The sequence below is a fragment of the Tyto alba genome, unplaced genomic scaffold (genome assembly GCF_018691265.1).
Source record: "Tyto alba isolate M040663 unplaced genomic scaffold, T.alba_DEE_v4.0 Super-Scaffold_3, whole genome shotgun sequence".
NCBI lineage: Eukaryota > Metazoa > Chordata > Aves > Strigiformes > Tytonidae > Tyto > Tyto alba.
In genome coordinates, this window is record NW_024881304.1 from 4,760,101 (window position 1) to 4,780,697 (window position 20,597).

Consider the following 20,597-nt stretch of genomic DNA (forward strand, 5'->3'; position numbering starts at 1 on the left):
AATCTGTAGAACTGATTCTCATTTCCAGTGGGAATTGTGCACAATAATTTGTTTGACTATGAGTACCTTGATACCATCATCTGCTTGTATGTTAATGCCATTGTAGTTTAGACTAGAGTCTCAACTGCTCATCTTCTTCCTAACCTTTCCCACAGTTTCCGTGAGCTGATTTCTTATCATATAAACTGAGTACAGCTCCCCTTTATCTTACCTGAAGGCTCACTTATATCCTCAGCAATTGGTCCTGATATCAACGAAGTCCCTTGTTCATCTGTGAACAAGGCTGTGGATCTAAAACTGGAGTGGTAACAGTGGTGAAATACTTCATAGTGAAGGGAAGAATGCTGATAAAGGGAAGAGGCGAACTAATAATTGAGACAAAGTAAAGAAGAAATATACTGTCTATTTGACAGAAAAAAAGACAAAAAAAATTCTGTAACCTAAAAAAATAGTCAAGCTTTTCTGTCTATAAGATTGTTCAGCCCTTAGATTCTTGGATCATGATCTGCACCTTTAATCTCAAGTTTCCTCTCCAGCATTTTTTGGATGCTAGAAACTCCATTGCAGACTGGTAGAAAATCAGTGATAAAACTTCTAAATATCACCTTATTTTGTTACACTGCTTTTCCAGTTGCCAATTTTTATAAAATGGTTTATGACTGCAATAATCCCCTCAAAATCAGCTGTTATGGGAGATAATAGCTGGTTGTCAGAGCATTAACCACCCTTGACTTCACTTTGGGCCATTACGTAACAAAAGAATGAACTGGTGGTAAGGTTGCCAGGTGTATTAAATTATATGATGAATTATAGAGATTCTGTAGTGGGGATTAGTGTCCAAAAGAGACCAGCGGAGATTGCCAGACCCATTATCTGATAGGACTGCAGGCTGAACAAAATCCCAGCGGTGAAAGGCCAGTGCTTTATCCATTATGTCATCCTCTAATCTGTGTCTGCACCGTGCACAGTGAAGTGTACTGCAAATGACTTACCATTGTTCTGTTACATCCTGGAACTATGTAATAACAGAAGTGGAGATGTTGGCAGTATTTGGTTACTTAGCATTTATTCTGATTTTGATTTTTTTCTCATGGATTCTTGCAAAAAATATTGGTTGATTTACAAGAAAGCTAAGTAGTGCGGTAGCGGAAATTGTGTGAGCCTGCTTTTTCCACAGAAGCTTCAGTGAGATCCAAGAAGGTTGGTTATGTCATGGTTTCTGCTATAATCCCTTCCCCTCTCCATTCAGACAAATTAATTTGTTTAGACTGGTCTTTTGCATTTAAGGAAGAAAATATCTGTTCTACATTTCAGCAAATCCACTAGCATTTTGAAGAATGGCAATACTAGGTATAGTTGAATTATCCTTAAGTAGTCCATCTAGGCTTAGCTGTTAATGGTTCATAATGACTGGTCTGAAATCTTGCATATCAGGACTGGAAACAAAAATTTCTTTAGCTTTTCAGATGAGAGCACAGAACACGTTCCTAGCTCCAATAAATAGTATCATGTTTTACTTTGAAATAATAACATTGTTATGATAGAAAACTGATGTCAGGTAATTTTTGAAAGTTATAAAAGTGTGAGTTAAAATTTTCCTCTCCCTTTATACCCCATGTAGTTGAACTCAGTGTACCGTGGATGGCTTTACCAGTGGAAGGATATAAAAAGTAGAATAAATAAAATTTTCTAAAACTCACTGAAATATATCTAAAATGGTTCTTCAATAAAAGTGTGTAGCGTATATACAATATTTGGAGGCACTGTATAAAGCTTTTATTGGCACTCTATAGGTAGGTCTGAAATATTTATAGCACACTTAATCCATTGATCTCAAAGTAATTTGTAAAGGTGAGAGAAATGTTACAGCTTGTGCTGAAAATAAAACTTACAGTGAATGTAACAAGTTGGTTTTTGGTAATTTTCTTGTTTGTTTGTTTTTCAAGTAATCATAACTTTTTGAAAATCAGTCTCTGAAATGTCATTTCCTAGGCATGGTCTCACCAAAAAGTTTAATATTCTCAAAATCCATTAAAATTTTCTTTACTGAATTAGCTGTTAAACTGCTAGGAAGAATTTAGTACATTCAAGATATATACTGTTGTATTACACTTTGTACATTATTGGTTGCTTATTTAACATTATTAATACGTGCTGCACACTAAGCAGGAAAGATAAGCTAGAAAGTATTAGATGCTTCTTAGACCTATTTTGTGGGATTTCTTTTTGTTTTGCTGTTAAATGCCAAATCTTAAATGGCTATTTAATATAAACTATCTGCTCTGCCAAATCTTTACATATAATTCTTTTGTGATAAGTTCCTGCTATGCCATTTGGAGCTCATCTGCCTGTGAGGGAACTGACTGTGATCAGTTCTCTGCGACCAATAATTCAGGATATATACAGTGGCTAGAACTTGTGTCTCATGTAAAAGGCCTGAGATGTTTTGAACCTTTCAGAACCATGTCAACCATCAAACTCCTTTAGGGAAGCAATAAGCCCTGTGCTAATACAGTGTTGGACACTTTCTCATCACCTGCTCCATCCTTGCAGAGTGTAAAATAGCCTAATCTTGTCTTCTACTGCTAACAATATTCCTAAAGTATTGGGTGAATTTTGACAGTGGGAAATTATTCTTCCAAATCTTGAGTTGTATTATAATTATCTGTAAATCAACAAAAGATGTCAACACATTTTCAGTGCTAGAAGAAATATCCTCACTCAATATCTCATGTAAAACATGTAGCTTGTTTGAGTTATCTAAAAGTGACCCTCAGCGGCCCTAGACCTGGAAGAGGTATCTAGAAATTCTCTTTGCAGGCAAGTATGACATAGTAATGCTGTCCCCTGACCACAAGGGTTTAACTGCAGCATCAATTTCCCTTTTTTTCCTGCATGTATTTTCTGAGGTAGGTCTATACCAAGAGCTGTTGGGGTTGCGGATGTTTGTGAAAGCAGGGCTCAGCTGCTTGATGATCTCCGGACAGATTAAGTGTTTTTCTTTGTTATTGTTTTTGCTTACAGCATCTTGTTTTCCAGTTAAATAGCCCTATTAATTATTTGGGGTTTGTTTCTGTTAACTGTGCCATCAGTATTTAGGGTACAATGCACGGTGTTTCGGATATCACTATAATAGAAAACACTGTTATAAAATTGTCTGGGTACAGTGTGCAGTTGCAGGAAGGAAAAAACATGAAGAAATGTATAAGTGCAAACTTTTCCAACAGAGGTATTTTAAATACTACAGAAGAAAAATTATCAATGAAGAACCTTTTACTGAGTGACTTAATGTTTAAGAATTCAATTTCATGAGGTAATGGCTTCAATTTCACAGCTTCCTTGCACTGAGTGCAGGGTCAGTTGAATCTTTCAGCACCTTATAGGGTAAAGGTCTCTAACAGGGTAGAAGATATTGAAGTAATGCTATCTTGTGTTGTATCACAGGGCTTTGTAGCCCTTATCAGTAGGACTCTGAGTGCTCATTTAAAGCATAGTCTTCATGGAATTTCCTGCTAACTTATCAATTCAAATAGATCCTTAACTAACTTTTTTCACTGCTTCATAATAAAGTACTAAAATTAAAAAAAGCTGTGAAGACATTCAGAGATAAGTTGAAGTTTCTGGAGTGACCTTGTATTTCTACTGCTCTTTCCCATGCCTGTTCATTGCCCTATATGTTATGCCCTTTGGAACAACCAGGTACACTGGAGTACACTTGAAATTTGTGTATTATTTCTAAATTGCTTCATGTGTGTGTAGGTTAAAGTTAGATGCTATCATATATCAAAAATCAATACATTTTACAAATGGAACATTTTTCTCTCTTCAGATTTGGAAAGGTTATTTGGGCAGAGACCTGTGGATTGTTCAGATTTTTTGAATGTGAATCTTACTGGTCTTGATGAATGTGTGACTTTCAGAAACCTTTATGACTGTATCCAGACTGTTCCTCACAGGAAAGTGTAGCAGGGTAATGCCATCTCTTTAACACAGGGACCAATGGCAGCATTGATATCCCCTGTTCCCATTGGTGTCTTCTGAGGTAGAGCTGTACAAAAGGATGCTGCAGAGAAATAGGGGGATGAGATTATGTAAGGAGGAGTGATATTAAAGACCAGTGTGTCAACAGGAACAGTGTAATGTTGGGAGGGAAGCAGTGAAAGCATAACTAAAACTTCAAGCTTTTTCTAAAATGAGAAGTTTAGGTTACTTTTAGAGTTGGAACCTAAAAAAGACATCAGAAAAATATAAAGCAAAAGGACCCCAAGGAATAGAAGCCACTTACTGAGACTTAAAGGATGAAGAGTTTATAAGTTTGTCCTCAGTAACTATTTTAAGATTATTTCCACTATAACAGAGGGTAAGAAGAAATGGAGCATGAAAAATTCATAATCAACAAAAAGAGAAGCTGGTTTGAATTTACAACATAAAGCTGAAATACCAAAAAATTAGAATCAGAAGTTAACCCTGGCAAATTATAATGTGATGTCATTGTCAATTCTGCCACCAAAATTTACAGTTTCTGCTTTTTTTTTTTATTTTTTCCCCATTTTAATATTTTTACCTCTTGGTAGATTTTCAAAGAATGAGGAACTTCCCTAATGCTGTTTTTCTGAATAGAAAATGCTTCTGCCTGGAAGGGTTGCACATGAGAATTTAAAAATTAACTTTTTTTTTTTTTTTCACCTTAAACTCTGTTAAGTTTCCCTGTATTCTTCCCATGTGTTCTCTTAGTCATATTGTAAGAGAGCGAACCAGAACTTTGCTTTTCAGCAATAGACTTCGAGAATATAGCTCTGGGGTTGTATGTAGAAGAGTGGCACCAGCTCTTAATGAAAATTGTTAATCATTTTACTCTGTTTTTAGTCAAAGATAAACAAAACTTTTTTTTTTTTTTTTTTTTAATATACTAACCTGTGAAAATGTTCAGTGCCTTTTAGGTAGCACATGAATATGTTTACGCAGAGTAGAAAAAGAAATGTCAATACAAAAGTGAGTTATCTTTTTCCTGGATGCCCATCTTCACTTTTCAGATGACAGTATGCAGCACGGGTTAAAATATGTCCAGGGGGACCAGTGATTTTTCTTTTTGAAAAGTTCTATTAACAAGTGCAAAAGACCTAAATAAATGGCAGCCCATTTCATTATTATGTTCACAAAATTCAGACAATTAGAGAATTGCTTTTGTGACTCTTGAATTACAGCATGTAAATAAAATCTAGACCAACTCTGGTCTCATCTGCTCCTGTTGTCATATTCATAGCTGTTGACCAAATGAAAATTGAAGTGCTTTGATCAGTGTGCTATTGAGACAGTTGCAACGACCAAAATGTTAAACCATTTGCAGGGGTCTTTGGGTAGAGTAGTACTCAAGTGGGGAATCAAGCATCTTGAACAGAATGGTCACATGCTGTCTAGATGGTAAGGGTCCTTGCAACAGAGTCTTCAGCTGTATTGGGTGAGATGCTCTGAATTGATGTTCTGCTCAGTCTTTCTTCCTTGCTGGCCTGTGGTTATATATCACTATTCCAGCACAGGAATGTTTCATTGCTATTTATTATTCTAATTATGTACAAAACATTTCCTAAATATCTTAAGTATGTTCAGAAGACTCTCCTATCTGACTGTTCCTCAGGCTTTCTACTATGCAAGTATCTTTTCTCTATACAGTTTGGTCAATTCTACAGCAGGAATTCCCTGAAGAAGACTCTGAGATGGCCAGATTCTCCAACCAAGTAGCTAATTGACACTTTGAAGTATACAAATAGTGCCTATCAGGTGGTCTAGCTGTATCATGAGTTGCCTGGGAAAACCTCCAGGATTGTCCCAAATTCCCACCTTGAGAGCTCCTGTAACAATTACGCCAACTCTTTGTGGTGAGGCTACTTGGGAGTTCAGACAAGCACTCAGTCTCACATCGATCCATTGTTCCCAATCAGTCCATTTGCTCATCTATGCAGAGACTAGCTGGGTGTTGTGTTCCTGGACCACCATAGCTTATAACTATGGGAACTTGAATTTCATCCCTATATCCCACTTATAACTTAAATTCCATTGCTCTTGCCACAGGACTATTTTTATTTCTTGCTGAGCCAGAAAGGAAAGACTATTTTGCTGAAGGTGTCCATGAAATAGTATGCAGCTGCAAACAGCGGCCTGCTCTGTCAGCTGCAAGCAAAAGTCCCACTTCCCCTCCCACACTGTATTTTAAGTTTCTGGAAATACTATTTTACCAGCTGTTTGGCATGAAGATATGACTTCACAGTTCCAGTGTGTAGAATCTTACAGATTGACTCATCTTGCCTAACATACATAGAAGAATGTCCCTATTCTCTTTGCTATGCTTCTAGTTAAATGAATTTTCAGAGGTGAGGACAGTTCAGGGACTGCAGATTAGGCCATGCATAATGGATGAAACTGTTAAGTGGATATTTCAGATGAAGTGGTTAGCACTGAAATAGCTGTCATTTAAATCATCATTCTTAGGTTTCCTCACTAATGGTTGAGTGTATGCATCTCTGAGATTTTATGTAAGCCGTCTGTCCAGAGTTTAAAGGTTCAAACTTCAGAATATTCCCTAGCTGTAAAAGCAAGAAACTTATTAACAGTACTCTTTTGTTTTTCTAAATTTGAGGGGATACAACAAAGAATAAAGAGCAAACCACCTCTTTAACCCCATCTGTGTTCTGTGCTTAGGTAAGGCAACAGGACTATAAAACAGACTGGAAAACCAGAGAGAAAGCAAGTTAAAAATAATTATAATATATACAGTTAAATATCTATTGACGATTTACTTATTTTACTCAGTGTAAGATTTGTGTTCACTTTTGTCTGAACTACTGAGCTTGGTGGTTCAATGCCTTAATGTTATTTAATTCTCCTGTGTACATGGGAGTAGTCACCACCACAACTTGTGACAACTGTTGACATGTTGTGCTTCACACTAGCTCAGTATGGACTAGTGGTTTGGACCAGAATCCATAATCTTGCATGTATAAACTGATCATCATAAAATGCATTGTTGAAATTAATCTGTTGCTTAATATGAATATCATTCTACAGTTCATAATCATTTAAGCTTATGCAGCAATCTTTTAGTAAGAGGAGTAACTGAATGGAGTGCACTTATCCAGAGGTGATCCTTCTAGGTCAGGAATGAGACATAATAACAAGGCAATACATGGGAGGTTTCTACAGCTGCTGTTTTAAAGATAATTAAAATACATCAACTTCTAATGGTATTCTTTGCTACTCAACAGCTGCTTTAGAAAAATATGAAGTAAGAAAGTCACAAATTCTTTTAAAAATTCTAGTTCCACTGTCCTTTCTGTTTCTGTAATATTACTGTGGAGCTCTCACTTCATTTTCTGTGAACATTGGCTTTAAAAAATGGTAAAATAGTAGTCTATTGTACATCTGTAGTTGCTACATACTGTGCAGGAGTAGCAAGTATAGTTCCAAAGATTAAAGCTTTTGCTCTTGGACTAAACTTTGCTTTGCATTTGGTGAACCTGACATCATCTACAATTTTCAAGTTTGTAGATAGGATATAACAATTCAAAACTAGTGCTTCTGCCTGAGAACCTTTCCTTTCTCCACAGGTAACACTTCATGCTAAACCTTAATATAGTTGATGTATTCTACAGGTCAGACATTGAAAATATTTTGATTCAGGTATATCTCTCAAATATCTTACAAAGCTTTAAAAATTATCCAAAAGTGAAGGGTTCTTCTTCTGTCATATGTTTTTTGCCATAGAGGTACTTATGCCCTCTGATGCAGATTCCTTCTCAGATGAAAATGATCTTTTGATTCAGTCAGAGCGCTTGGATATTGAAAGGTGTTTTTCTCATTTGGCTTATATTCAGTTAGCCAGAGCATATATAGACTATGTAAATGTTGTTACTGGATCTTCTGGGACCAGCCCATAACAACTTTGAATTTATTCAGTCTGCCTTGGCTAAAATGTTCTCTTTATATGAATTCAAAAGATTTTTTAGTGTCCTAACATTGTGTTGTACCATAAGATACTGATACAGGTTTATGGGTGTACATGTATATATATAGTATATATACTTCTAAAACCTCATAGTTTCTATTGTGTTATTTTCTTTAAGGTCCAATACAAACCATAGAATAAGATACACTTTATACTTCCTCACCTATTATAGAGATTTCAATCATATGCCTTAATACTATATATATATTTATCAGTAGACCATACAATATTAGTGCCATATCTGGATTGTTTTAATAAAATAGACATTTAATGCAATCATTTTGCAGAGAAGAACTGCTCTGACACACTTTCCCTTCAGTTACTTCAGATATACAAAGAGGAAAATTTGGTGGTCACTATTAACAGTTTTTACCTAACAACATTTATCTTAAATGGTATCTGAGCATATGAATCTAGTACCTAATGTCCAGTCAATTTATCATGACAATTTCAATGGTGACTGTGACTCAGTGTGTCCCGTTTTGCAGCACACATAGGCCATCACTGCATAGGTCTTGTCCTCATGCAGGAGTTGAAGTAATTTAAACTTCTCCTGCTAAATTAGTGTAGTATTTCTATAATATTGACTTAGTTATATTTTTATGTAGATGCAGAAAACGGGTATATGACCACAGTAACTTTGTCCCCGTTTACTGGTATTATACCATGGATGGAGCCAACACATCTAGAATTATTACATAAAATACATATCCAGAAGGGTAAAACTAGTATAAAAGGTACATAGATCCAAGTTTGTTTTGAAAAATGGGATTTAAAATGTAGACTGATTCAGGCAAGTTTAAATTCTAATATTTTATTACCTAAGTCATTGCTGTGATCTCTGAAAGCAGAAAATATGACAAGTATTTGTTTTGTAAAATTACATCTACAGTGAATGATTAGGCACTCATGAGTGTTTCCTGCTTCAAGCTCACAGTGAATTAAATTTACACTGGTGGGTTCAGTGAACTGATGAAATGAAACTTTTAAAATAGAGCTATAATCAGAATTGTTTGCCATCAAAATTGATTTTGTTTTTTTTTTTTTTTTTTTCTCACTATTCTGAACAGAGCATTTTCAAAATACGTATTAATGTATCTTTAAGGTCAGTGTAAAATAAAAACTTCAATACATCAGTGACATTATTTTTAACTAAAATAGCTTCCTGTGACCTTACATGAATTTTTTCTTGTAAAGCTACTCTGAATAATAAGTCACTGTATTAAGTAATGAGCAGTATAGAAATGGTATTTTGAAATTATAGTTTTTGCTTTATTTTATTTTATAAAAGATTTTATACTTCATGTTGACAATGGTAAACGTAATTTATGTAACACACACAGTGAAAAGTGCATAGAGGAAATCACAAAATTTATTGGGATAGGGAAGAAAAGCAGCACTTAATAAACTCTGATCATTCATCTTCAGCATTAGCTCTCTATAGTTTTTAATTTTATTTTTTTTCAAGTAATGGCAAGCAATTAGGAGTATTTTTTTATGATGCTTGAAATATTTTCTGCAGTGAAACAGCAGATACTAAGTAAATGACAAGTACAAAATGTACTCAGAGAAAAATCATTAAAATCCTTGCAACAGTATCACAGAGGCAGACCATTTCCTCATAATGATCTATGATACTGATTTGTTGAAATTTTATTTTTTGTAGGATTAATGCAGTTAGTTTGGTGCCTACACCTATTATCATGCTTACCTGCTCATCCTTTTAGATAAGGCTACTCTCCTTTTATTAGGAACACGATGTAGTTTGATTCTTTATAGATTAAAGCAGATCATTAAATATAAATCCCTCGGATGTATTCAGTCTCATCATAGGCTATATTCAAGCATCATTTTCAGGAAGATAAAATGTGATAGTGGTTTATGCTGTATTTTGAGGGTATAAATCTCACTGTGCCCTTACATGTTGTTTAGAGAATAAAGATTTTCTTTATTAATGCTTTTAGTAGCCATCAACAAAGCACAGAAGTGCCATTCTTTTGTTTAATGCTGTGTTCTTTAGAGTCTTAGAGTAGGATTATGCATACTGTTTGATTCAAACTAAATAACAACACTACACAGTGTGTATACTTTTAAAGTTATATAATTGTGATTGAGTTCTAAGTACAATTTATATTTGAAAGACTGGGAAAATTTTGTGATTGAAATCTGGTCTCTAGGCATGATGATAATGCAAAACACCATACATGTGTAGAAACAGGATCTGACCATTAAGAAAATGGACAAAAGGGCAGTGAGGGGAAACTTTCAAAGACATTTTAAAACTTCTGTGAAAAAAACCTGTGAGAACTTAATGTAAACTTCATATGTTCTACAAATAATTTCTTTTGTCTCACTGTGAGAAAAAAGCTGCTCATGGAAAAAACTATAAGAAATCTAATTTTTTTTTTTTAATTGCAAATGAATTAGTGGTCTTCATAAACTTCTCACATCATGACATTTCTCTCTGTGTAATTAGCTTTCTGTATAATTTAAGCATGTCTATTTTATGAATGTGAGACAATTATATTGAATAAAAGGTTCTGGAGCATATTTTGTTTTGTACAGCTTTTTAATGATGATAACTGTGTTTCTGTAAAAAGGTTTGGATAATGATGATTCTATTACGTATACTAAAAAAAAAAAAAAAGACAAAAGGATCTGATGTGGGGGCTTACTTACAGTTTTTAGTATTACAATATGGAGTTCATAATTTTCTTTCTTATCGTACATAATGATAGCACCATGTTTGCAGCTACAAATTGTCAACTTCCAGTCCGAACTTACTGGTTTTATCTTAAATCCACAAAATGTAGAACAAGTTTTTTCATTTTCATAGAAAATCAGACAAATTCTTAATCTCTTGTATAAAATATTGCTAATTTCATAGAATCATTTAGATTGAAAGGGACCTCTGAAGATCATCTTGTCCAACCCCCTGCTCAAAGCAGATGAAATTAGATCAGGCTGCTCAGGAACTTGACTGATCAGACTTTGAGTATCTCCCAGGATGTAGGTTCTGCTGCATGTTTTCTAATATTTTATCACCCTCACAATAAAAATGTTTTCCTGATATCAAATCAGAATTGTTTAGAACCTTCTTCTGACTTCTTTCCTTGCTGTGTTGTCCTCTTAGTGTCCACATTCAAGAAGAGTCTATCTTTTCCAGTATGTCAGTGTCTGTCTTGTATGGGAGAATCCAAAACTGAGCTCAGTACTCCAGATGTGGTCTTACAGTGGAGTAGAGGGGGATAATTCCTCTTGCTAATATGGCCCAGTATGCACCTGGCTTCTTTTACCTGGACAGATCATTAGGGAATGGGAAAATGGTTGTAGAATTTTAGGCATGCTGAATGAGAGGAATAAGCCTTAGTATGGCAAGGGCTACAGTGGGCATAAGATGGGCTTTAGCTGTATCTGCCACGTGCTATTCCCAAATCTTTTGCTGGGAGATTAGTTGGATCAAGTGAGGAGCACTATACTCCATCTTACCCAGATATATCAGATGGTAGATGAAGGAAGTATGGAACTGTGTGGGATTTCAAGATGGAATATGCTGGGACCCAGGACAGGGATTTCTTTGCTCAGCACACACATATGGGTGGTTACAGACCCAGACTGAACAGAGGGGCTGTGAGTGCTACGCAAACTTGTGTTAAGTGAGGTAGCGGAAGCTCTGGACAACATTATCACTTCCCATTCCCTGTTTATCTAGCTAAATCCCACTCAATTATTTTTGCTGTAGTTTCCCTTGTATAGAATAGGGTTGAAAGCAGAAGGTATGAGGTAGAAAATGGTCTCATCAGTCTACTGTGAGGACAAATTTGCAGCTGTTTTCAAGGCTTGTAAAATAATGCAACCCTGAGCCTAATTCTCAGAAATTTTCTCAGTTCTCAGAACTGAGAAGATGGTATAGTAAAGAGATAAGTATTTCACTGGAAATTTTCTTTTGCTTTTTAGATGGCAGCTGTCTGAAGCTGCTCAAAAATGCAGTTTTGGATATAGGTAACATGGAACTGTGGAGTCCAGACAAACAAGTGTTATCATTTAGCATCTATCAAGGTCTACCCTGCATCCAGTGTTTCCAAATTATGCCCTTCTCTGCCAAGAAATTTTACCTGGGCAGAATTTTAAGGAAAGCAACAATTTTCTAGGATTTCTGGACAAAGGGTTCTGTGTGTATATCTATGTGCATTCACATGCGTAAACCAGCTGCACAGGTTTTTGTACAGATATTTCTGTCTAGGAAATATGGCAACCCTGCACATGATTCTGCTGTTTATCACTTCATAGCACAAGTGCCACCTGTTGTAGGTGTCTCTAAGTTGACAAGGATACTCTGTCATACAAACCTTGAAAACTAAGGGGAATTTGCTTGCCTGGTGTTTCAGATCCTTTAGCTACAGAAGTATTTGCTAATTAAATTCATCTTCCTACACTTCTTAGCAATTTTCAGAATTTATAAGTGCAGGACAGATTTGTCTGCAACATGCAGTTTTGCCTTGTACCCCAATGGCTTTAGTTTATTCCCCCTTACACTTTAACCATTTAACCATATCTTTAGTTAAATGTGAGAGACTAAAAACTTACAAAGAGATCAGCCATTTTGCTACATAGAACAAAAGCCACATTTTGTCATGAAGACATTACTGAGATTTTTTTTTTAACCTACTGTGTTGTTTAACCAGTTATACTTTCTTTAAAAGGGTCTATCTATATGAATTACACATCTATATCTCAAGTTCCACTGTATAAATTTTAAATGGAGTATTAATTGACTTGATCTTTTGCATTGTACTTCCAGGTTCGTATTTTTACCTATCTGATTGGAAGAGAAGCTGCTTTTGCTGATAACCTAAAGTGGATGGCCTGTGCTAACAAAGGTTAGTTAACCTTCAAGTGTGAAATCTCTGTTTTCAAAACCCTATTACTGATCCTTCCTGCATATCTGACCCTTCTGCATATATGGTATCACTGACAACTAATCAGAGGATGGGTTGTTTTTTTCCAGGAAAGTAAAAGACTTATTTATCTCGTATCATACAATTTAATAGGCAAAACCAACCATCTGAAATATATATTTTTCTTAAAATATTTATGAAGCCTTTAAGCTATGTGATCTTAAATTTTAGATTTTTAAATAAAGGGAACAAACTTTAATTTCAAAGCATTTGTTCTATTATAGCTGTTATAACTCAGTCAGAGTCAGTTTGGTTCCTGAGAACATTGGGTACAAGTTCTGTTGAGTTAGGCATGGTATGTAAAACACCAGATATCCTGTCCCTTGAGGAACTGACAATGTAATTGAAAAAACAGTTTTGAATTCTTTAAGGAAGGAGTATTAAACATGTAAGATGCTGAGATCCTACAGTAAAAGGATTGACTAGTATAAGTAAAAATGATTCAGGCAAAAAAACAAACCAAACCTAACCTAACCAAAACCCCAACTTAATCTTCAGGTTTTTGTTTTCCTTTCCTCTTGGAAAAAAAAAAAAAAAAGTTCCTTTTTTCTGTTGTGCCACATTACATTATGATGAATTGCATCAGGTGCTATCCATTTAGTCATTATTTCTTTAACTACTGTTATGTCCAGATGATGGAAATTACTCAGTTTGAAGTCTTGTCTTAATCAGCTAATATTACACCATAATTTAGTTTAAATAATAGTATAAGAATCCTTTGAAGCATCTTTTTTGAAGACAATTTAATCAACAAAATCTTTTATTTTTTTAGCCCAGTTCTACAGATTCATAAAGATCTAAGTACAGCAACTCAGAAATTAGGACCAGGCAAAAGAGACTGCCTTAGTAGATCATCTGGTCCATGTCTTCCTTATTTCCAGAGGGGGAAAAATGGTCACCTCTGTCATTCTTTAGGACTACTTTGTTCTTTTCAGAGCCGTGTTGCTTTGAGTCAGAATCTTACTCATATGAATCAACTAAACAGCTTAATGACTGTTTCTTTTATACAGTTTTTTTTTTCCTCTCAGTTTAATAGTTACAATACCTGCTCTCTGATAACTTACAATGCAAAAATCTACCTCTAATCGGTAATTAAATACTTTTTTATAGCTTTGAGAATCGCAATTGGAAACAGCATAAGTCATTATGTCAGACAGTATGGAATTAGATCTTTTTCTTACAGTTCTCAGCTACAGCTCCTCCATTTTCTTTTAGTGAAATGAAAGATTACAAAACAACAAATGAGGAGTGAGTAAAGCTGGTCTAAAGATCAGCTGAGAGGCTGGACTGCAGTTTACTACTTGCATAGGTCCGCCAAAGTAAGTTGTTGTCACTGAGGGTCAATGACCCTAAAATCAATTTTCCTTGCAGTGATTTTCCCCTTGGAAGCACAACACAGATGAAGGCTGTTTGCAGGGTTTCCAGCTGACTGGACTGTGCCCAGCAGTCCTTTCTTTCAAAATGGGTCACAAGGGAAATTCATACCACCTCGCAAAACTTCTCTAGCTTCTAGATTCTGATGGTGAAACCTTGAAAAACCCCAAGCATGTTTTTCTGTTACATTTTTATGTATAAGTATGGCATATCTAGAGGGAGTTGGCTTAATGAAGCAAAAAACCAAACCATTTTAAATACATTAAAACCTTCAAGAATCCCAACGTCCCTCTAGAGCGGTTTGTGAAATTTGCAGTGATTTACTCTTCTGTATCATAAGCAAGTGCACCTAAAGGAAAAGAACATAGATTTACTAAGATTCTGAAGTTAACAAAGGTAAAAGTTTCCTAGTGCTTAGCATGCCAGATTTTAATGTAATCAGGTGCTACCTTTCCCTCAGCAGTTGCTTCTGGCAGAAAGCTATGAAGATAAAGATGGGAGTTAATGCATTACTTACTAACAAAACAGCCAGGGTTAATTTTTTTTTTTTTTTCCCAGTAAAATTCTCTATTTAATTAGTAATTTGACAGCCACTGTTTTAATTTTTTTTTTATTTTTTCTTTTTTTTTTTAGCTTTGATTAGGGATTATCACTGTGGTTGGCATGTTGTGAAATGGACAAAGGAGAGGATTCATCAGTACAAAGGAGCAGAGGCTCAGAAAGCAACGTAGTGAAAAATGCTTTGCATATCGTAGGTCTGATAGCAGCTCTCTAACTGCCAGCAGAGGACAGACCGGTCCTGAGGCCAATTGTGCCCCAGCTGTAGCAGTTTATAGACTATTGTATTAGCAGAGGAGAGCTGCATACAGGAAGCCCCAGTCACATCCATTCCCGTTATTAGCATGGCCCCAGCACCTCCTGCACTGTGGGCTCTTGTCGGGGGGTGGCAGGCAGCCAGTTACAGATACTGTTCACCTGCTTGAGAGGCCTCTTAGGTGGGGGGGCAAGGGGGTATTCTCCATGGGAGTTTTACAGCTGCAGTGAAACAATGAATTCCCTACTTAGTCCCTACCCAAAGAGGTTTTTTTAATTCTGGTATTTTATTAGACACAAGAATATTGCATCTACTTTGCACAGTGTCCAGAAAATTAAAAGTATTGCGCTCCACATAAAAATCCATTGGAGGCATTTTGAAAAGTTCTGAGTCTAATGGTGGACACTTTAAAGAAAAATAAGCCATCCAAAAACACTGCAAGGACTGTGTAATGGAAAGGCAGCCCACTTGCAGAGCATAAGTGTCTGTCTTTAACTACGTTATTATACGTATCTCACGCTTGTCATTACCAAATCTTACCCATTTCCGTCATGAATTTTTTTCCTGCTGGGGGCGGGGTGTAAAGTAGCACTGACTGTCCGGGGCTGTAAGGTGGCTTAATTCACACACCAGGGAGCTGAGAAGCAGGTGTTAGAAAGCAAAAATTTAAGCACAGTTTTGCTGCTATTGCTTACATGGCCTCAGCAGCTGTGGTCAAACCTTCAGAGCATGTCTTTCTTTGATGATTAAACGTTGGTCTAGGAAGAGTAAGGTTTTTAAATCCATGGGGCATATCTGATCTCTAAGTAAGAGAGATAAATTTAGCAGTGTAGGAAGCTAATTCTTGTGAGGTTTGGCATTTGTTACACATGAATTATCAAAAAGTTGAAATATACAGTGAACATGAACTAAGAGAATGTTACCTAATGCTGTCCCTAGCTATAATACAGTAACTTTTGGTAGAGTTCTTCCATTAGTAAAATATTAAAAAATAAATATTAATAAAAGCATTAAAAATATGGAAATATAATTCACATAGCTTTTGTGATTTTTTTCACTTTGCTGTAAAGAAAGCTAAAACTCAAGGAAAACCAACTTTTTGTAGAAACAAAGTAAATAGATGAACCATAAATTCACAGAAGATAGGTAATTATTCATATTACAAGTCATGGAAGCTGTAAAATTATTGTAGCTTTTTCTAATGTGAGCTACAAAAGCACAAACCATATTTGTAAGGAGATAAAACAGACAAAATCTTCAATGCAAGAAAGGATCTCTTCCTAGAAATCACAGATGAAACCCACCCCTGGGATGACATTATAAAAAACCTAGAGAGATTCCATATGGTTGTGTCTTATGACACCACCTTCTTCTTAAGATGTCTTTGCACATCTTTGGCAGCAATTTTTACATTTCACTGAATGTTGTGAAGTAATGTGATTAAAATGAATAAAGTCTCTAACACACTCTTTCAACTTTTCATCTGCTGCAGCCTGATACACGAATAAATCTGTGAAACACAGCTATGATTAAAAAATAGGATTTTTTTACACATCCCTTTTCCTCTCACTTGCTAACCTTGACTTCTTTAGCTGTCATACTCACTGAGCAAGGAGCACTGCATGGCTAGCCTGCAACTACACTCATGCCACTATACATGTACTGATTTACCATCTGGCTTCTTCCAAACAGAATGCTCAGTGGCAATTCTTTCAATCTCAGGGTAGTAACAAATTTTCACTTGTCTTCTGGACTTTTATTTTTTTGCTAAGTTTGACTCAGACTTACTTCTTCTTTCAGTCTTAGAAAATTAGGCTAAAAATTGTTTTCTCTATTGTGTGGTTTAGAGATATGGTTTGCAATACTACAACAAGAAATAAATATTTTATCTGTAGCATGCTGCCTGGAGAGTTCTGAGTAAATTGTGATATGACACCATGCATTCTCAGAAATACTGCAAAGAGAAATACATAATGTAGTACACATCCATATGAAGAATACTGACAAATAAGTGCTCAAATAGGTGTCTCTGTTCATGTTGGCTGTACCTGGTCCAGATGGATCTCTTTCAAATGAAGGAAAAGAAGAAAACAAAATAAATATTCAGTATTATCAGTGTCTTGTAGCATGTATAAGCCTGTATGGCACAATGCTGAAGTGTTTCAGATTGGGTTCTGGTTTTGTGTTTTCTTTTCTTTGAGTAATCTAGCTAAAGTTTTTCACGTGAAAAACTGACATAAAAACATTTCAGGAGACAATCAGAACTCATGCTTATATTGCAGCAAGGCATTCTTTATCTCAAAGTTATTTTATAGGCTGTGATTAAAGAATTTTCCAGGCATGGACATCCAGGAGCTTCTTAAATAAGTCTTTAAGGTTTTGCTTTTAATGAAGTATGACATTAAAAAGTGTTAACTAATTGTGATTTCACGCTGTATAGTTAAGAAAATACTGCTTGATTTAAAAAGACCTTTCTATCACCTTAGATACAATACACATTTTTTCAAGGAGTTAATTTCCTCTGACTTTTCAGGCATTACTTAATATGTTCATATATATATCTTAAGTGTTTATGTGCAAGTGTTGTCCTATTGTTCATAGTACACTACTCAGTGTGAGCAGATCTCTGCCTCAACTGTAATTTTGCACACTGTTCTAAGAGAAGTGTGAGTACTGGCATAACATGCACTGAAAAGTACATGAGCTCAACACAACAAATAGTATTGGAGTGGTGATGCAAGATTGCATAGAAAGCACTGAAACAAAACAATGACTAGGCCTGCTCTTTAAGGACAACTGAAAACTTGTCCATGGGGACAACTGAAAGTATATGTTTGATCAAAGGAGAGATGAATGTATGTGGAGGTCCCTTGCTTTAAATCTCCTGCAGAGAAATGAGCAGAGTTTGTGTGCTCTTTCCTTTTAATGATTTAGTCCTCACTTATAGCCATTGTACACTAGTCTAGGATGGAGGAAGAAGGGCAAAAGGCTGATTAGTCTATTTGTGCTAGTGTTTAATTTTTCCAGATTTCTGAGTGGCCTGTGCTTTTGAGTATGTAACTTGAAACACATGAGCAGGGCTGAAAATGGCTTCTGAATATTGGTTCTGTTTTAAGCCTTCTGAAATGAGACATACCAAAATTCAGGCACTCTGAACTGCTTTAGTAAAATGTAGATCATGACCTGTAAAATGGGTGATCCACACAGTTCTGAAGTATTTTGAATCCTTGATTAGAAGCATTATAAACCACAGTGGGTGTATATACATACATACATGGATAGATATAATTTAGAGGCTCTCTATATGAATAGTTCATATTGGCATATTTTGACTATATATTGACATTTACACCAAATTAAAAGGACCAGATAATGAAGTTTCCCTTATTACTCACAAGAGGGAGAAACCAATACTTTGATTTGTGACACTCAGCAGTCCCAAAGTTGGAGCAAGCGGCATTTCAGAAAGAGTAGTGTACACATTGTTTTTTCCCGTAAGTGTTCTAAGCCAGTAATTCATGAAAGTGCACTACCATTTTCTTTTTTCTTCACCATATACATAGAATTCTGCTTTCTCAAGTACAGATTTCCTAATTAAACACGTGTAAATCATTTTACTCTATGGCTGAAAAAACTTTCAGAACCTTAGACAAAAAATAGCCCTGTTTTGAAGCAAGAGTTAAACCTTGATAGTATATGTAGTAGTCAGTTAAGGTCTTCACACAATACTGGACTTAATAGGAAAAAATAAAATACCAAATAAATAAAATTCCTTAAGCAGAATATTGAATATTTGAGCAGTATGAATACTATGCTAGGAATATTTGAGATCATACTATAATCAAATTATTTTTACAACCGTTCCGCCTCTGATTTTTCTTATTAAGTTGAAAATGCACATTAAGCTACTACTATGACTTGTTTCCTTTTTATAGATTTCTGCTATAAAATCTATTCTTACACTGTGGATTAATTCATACACAGATGAAATGTATGTAGAAACACCAATTTTGTACTGCATAAATTATTGGCAGGTGTACTGAATGAGAAATTTCTAACATTCAGACCAAAAAGCACCCTTGAAGTCCTGCAAGAATTGGCCCTGTACAATAAACACACCTCAGAAGTTTTTTGCAGCTGCCATGCTTTCTGCTGAAGCTTAATATTCCATCTCTGCAGAAGTTGTGATCTTCTCAAAAGACTAAAATTGCAGCAAGACCACTTTCATGAAAATTCTATATTGGCCTTTTCTCATTAAAGAAAAGGAAAATATATGAAGGGGAGGTGATGCATTTAAATAAGGCCTAATGAAACTATAGACTTGAAATTTGTCAGTCCTTCATCACCCTTGCATGGTGTGGTATCCAGATGCCAAGTCTGTCATGTATAAAGATACTTAACATCTAACCATTGAAAAGGAAGTGGTGACAGCTCAAATAGCTGTGGCCTCTGATGTTCTCAATGCTGTCAGGTTGTAGGAGATGTTTTAAAGGATTAACAAAGCTGAGATCACTAAGCCAAGCAATTCTAGTTTTACCCTACATTTTCTGTGCCCTGCCATTTATAAATAACATATTGCTATTATCTGATGTTTAATCTTATTCTGTAAGGATGAGCATTTTAGAGCATATGCAACTACTGATTTGTTACTGTAGTTGTAATCTGTAATGTTTCTTGAAACTGCGTGAGACGTTGTTGGACAAAGTTAATAACAATTATAACTTTTAAAGTATGCAGCATTTTAAAAAAAACCCAAACTTCTTTACCATTAAACAACAAAATTTTTCTGGAAATAGAGAGTTTGGGACAGACAGTGCAGTGGTTCATAGCAATATTGGGAACCCAGTCCTTCAAGACTGGCCAAAGGTTTTGCAAATTTCTGTTTTCACCAGTTATTACTGTTTGAGGCTGCCTTTTAAGGAAACAGTCCCTTTTTGCATTTCATATTTGGAAATAAACAAGCAGAAAACATGCCAGACATAAAATACATCATACTCCTTGTTGCAATCTTCTTTAATTTGTTCTGTCTGGTTTATAACTTCGAATTGTGTGTTTTTACAGGGTTTTTTACTCAAATCTCTACCTTAGCTGATGTTCAAGAGAATGTCATGGAATATCTCCATGTTCTTAGCCGACCAAAGGTTATTGACCAAGAACATGATGTAGTATGGACTGAAGCATATATCGACAGCACTGTAAGTCTGCATGATAAAGCATTTAGTATAGGTTTAATGCATATAATGAGGAATTAGGACTAAAACTGTTATGGTAGAAACACTAGTTGTGAATCTGATTTCTGTTGCTGGGATGTGCCAATTCAGTGTAAAAAACAGGACTTGATATCTTTATGTTACAAGTAAATAATTAAAGATTACTGAACTTTAACAAAGATTTGTACATCATAAATTGCATAGAAAATAGCGAAACAAACATGAGTAGCAGCATAATTTTA

At 35.4% G+C, this 20,597-nt stretch overlaps 1 protein-coding gene across 5 annotated transcripts in view; it reads left to right on the plus strand.

Moving 5' to 3' along the window:
• The window catches only part of CACNA2D3 (calcium voltage-gated channel auxiliary subunit alpha2delta 3), a 467,172-nt gene that overhangs the window by 288,707 nt on the left and 157,868 nt on the right, over positions 1-20,597 (plus strand). For all 5 annotated transcript variants that reach the window (XR_004405904.2, XM_042799689.1, XM_032984346.2 and 2 more), the window contains 2 exons: positions 12,801-12,879; positions 20,207-20,340. Coding sequence is in view for 4 of the 5 variants with exons in the window: in XM_042799689.1 (XP_042655623.1) it covers positions 12,801-12,879; positions 20,207-20,340 (213 nt within the window). In the remaining variant the exon portion in view is untranslated. The remainder of the gene's footprint in view (positions 1-12,800; positions 12,880-20,206; positions 20,341-20,597) is intronic.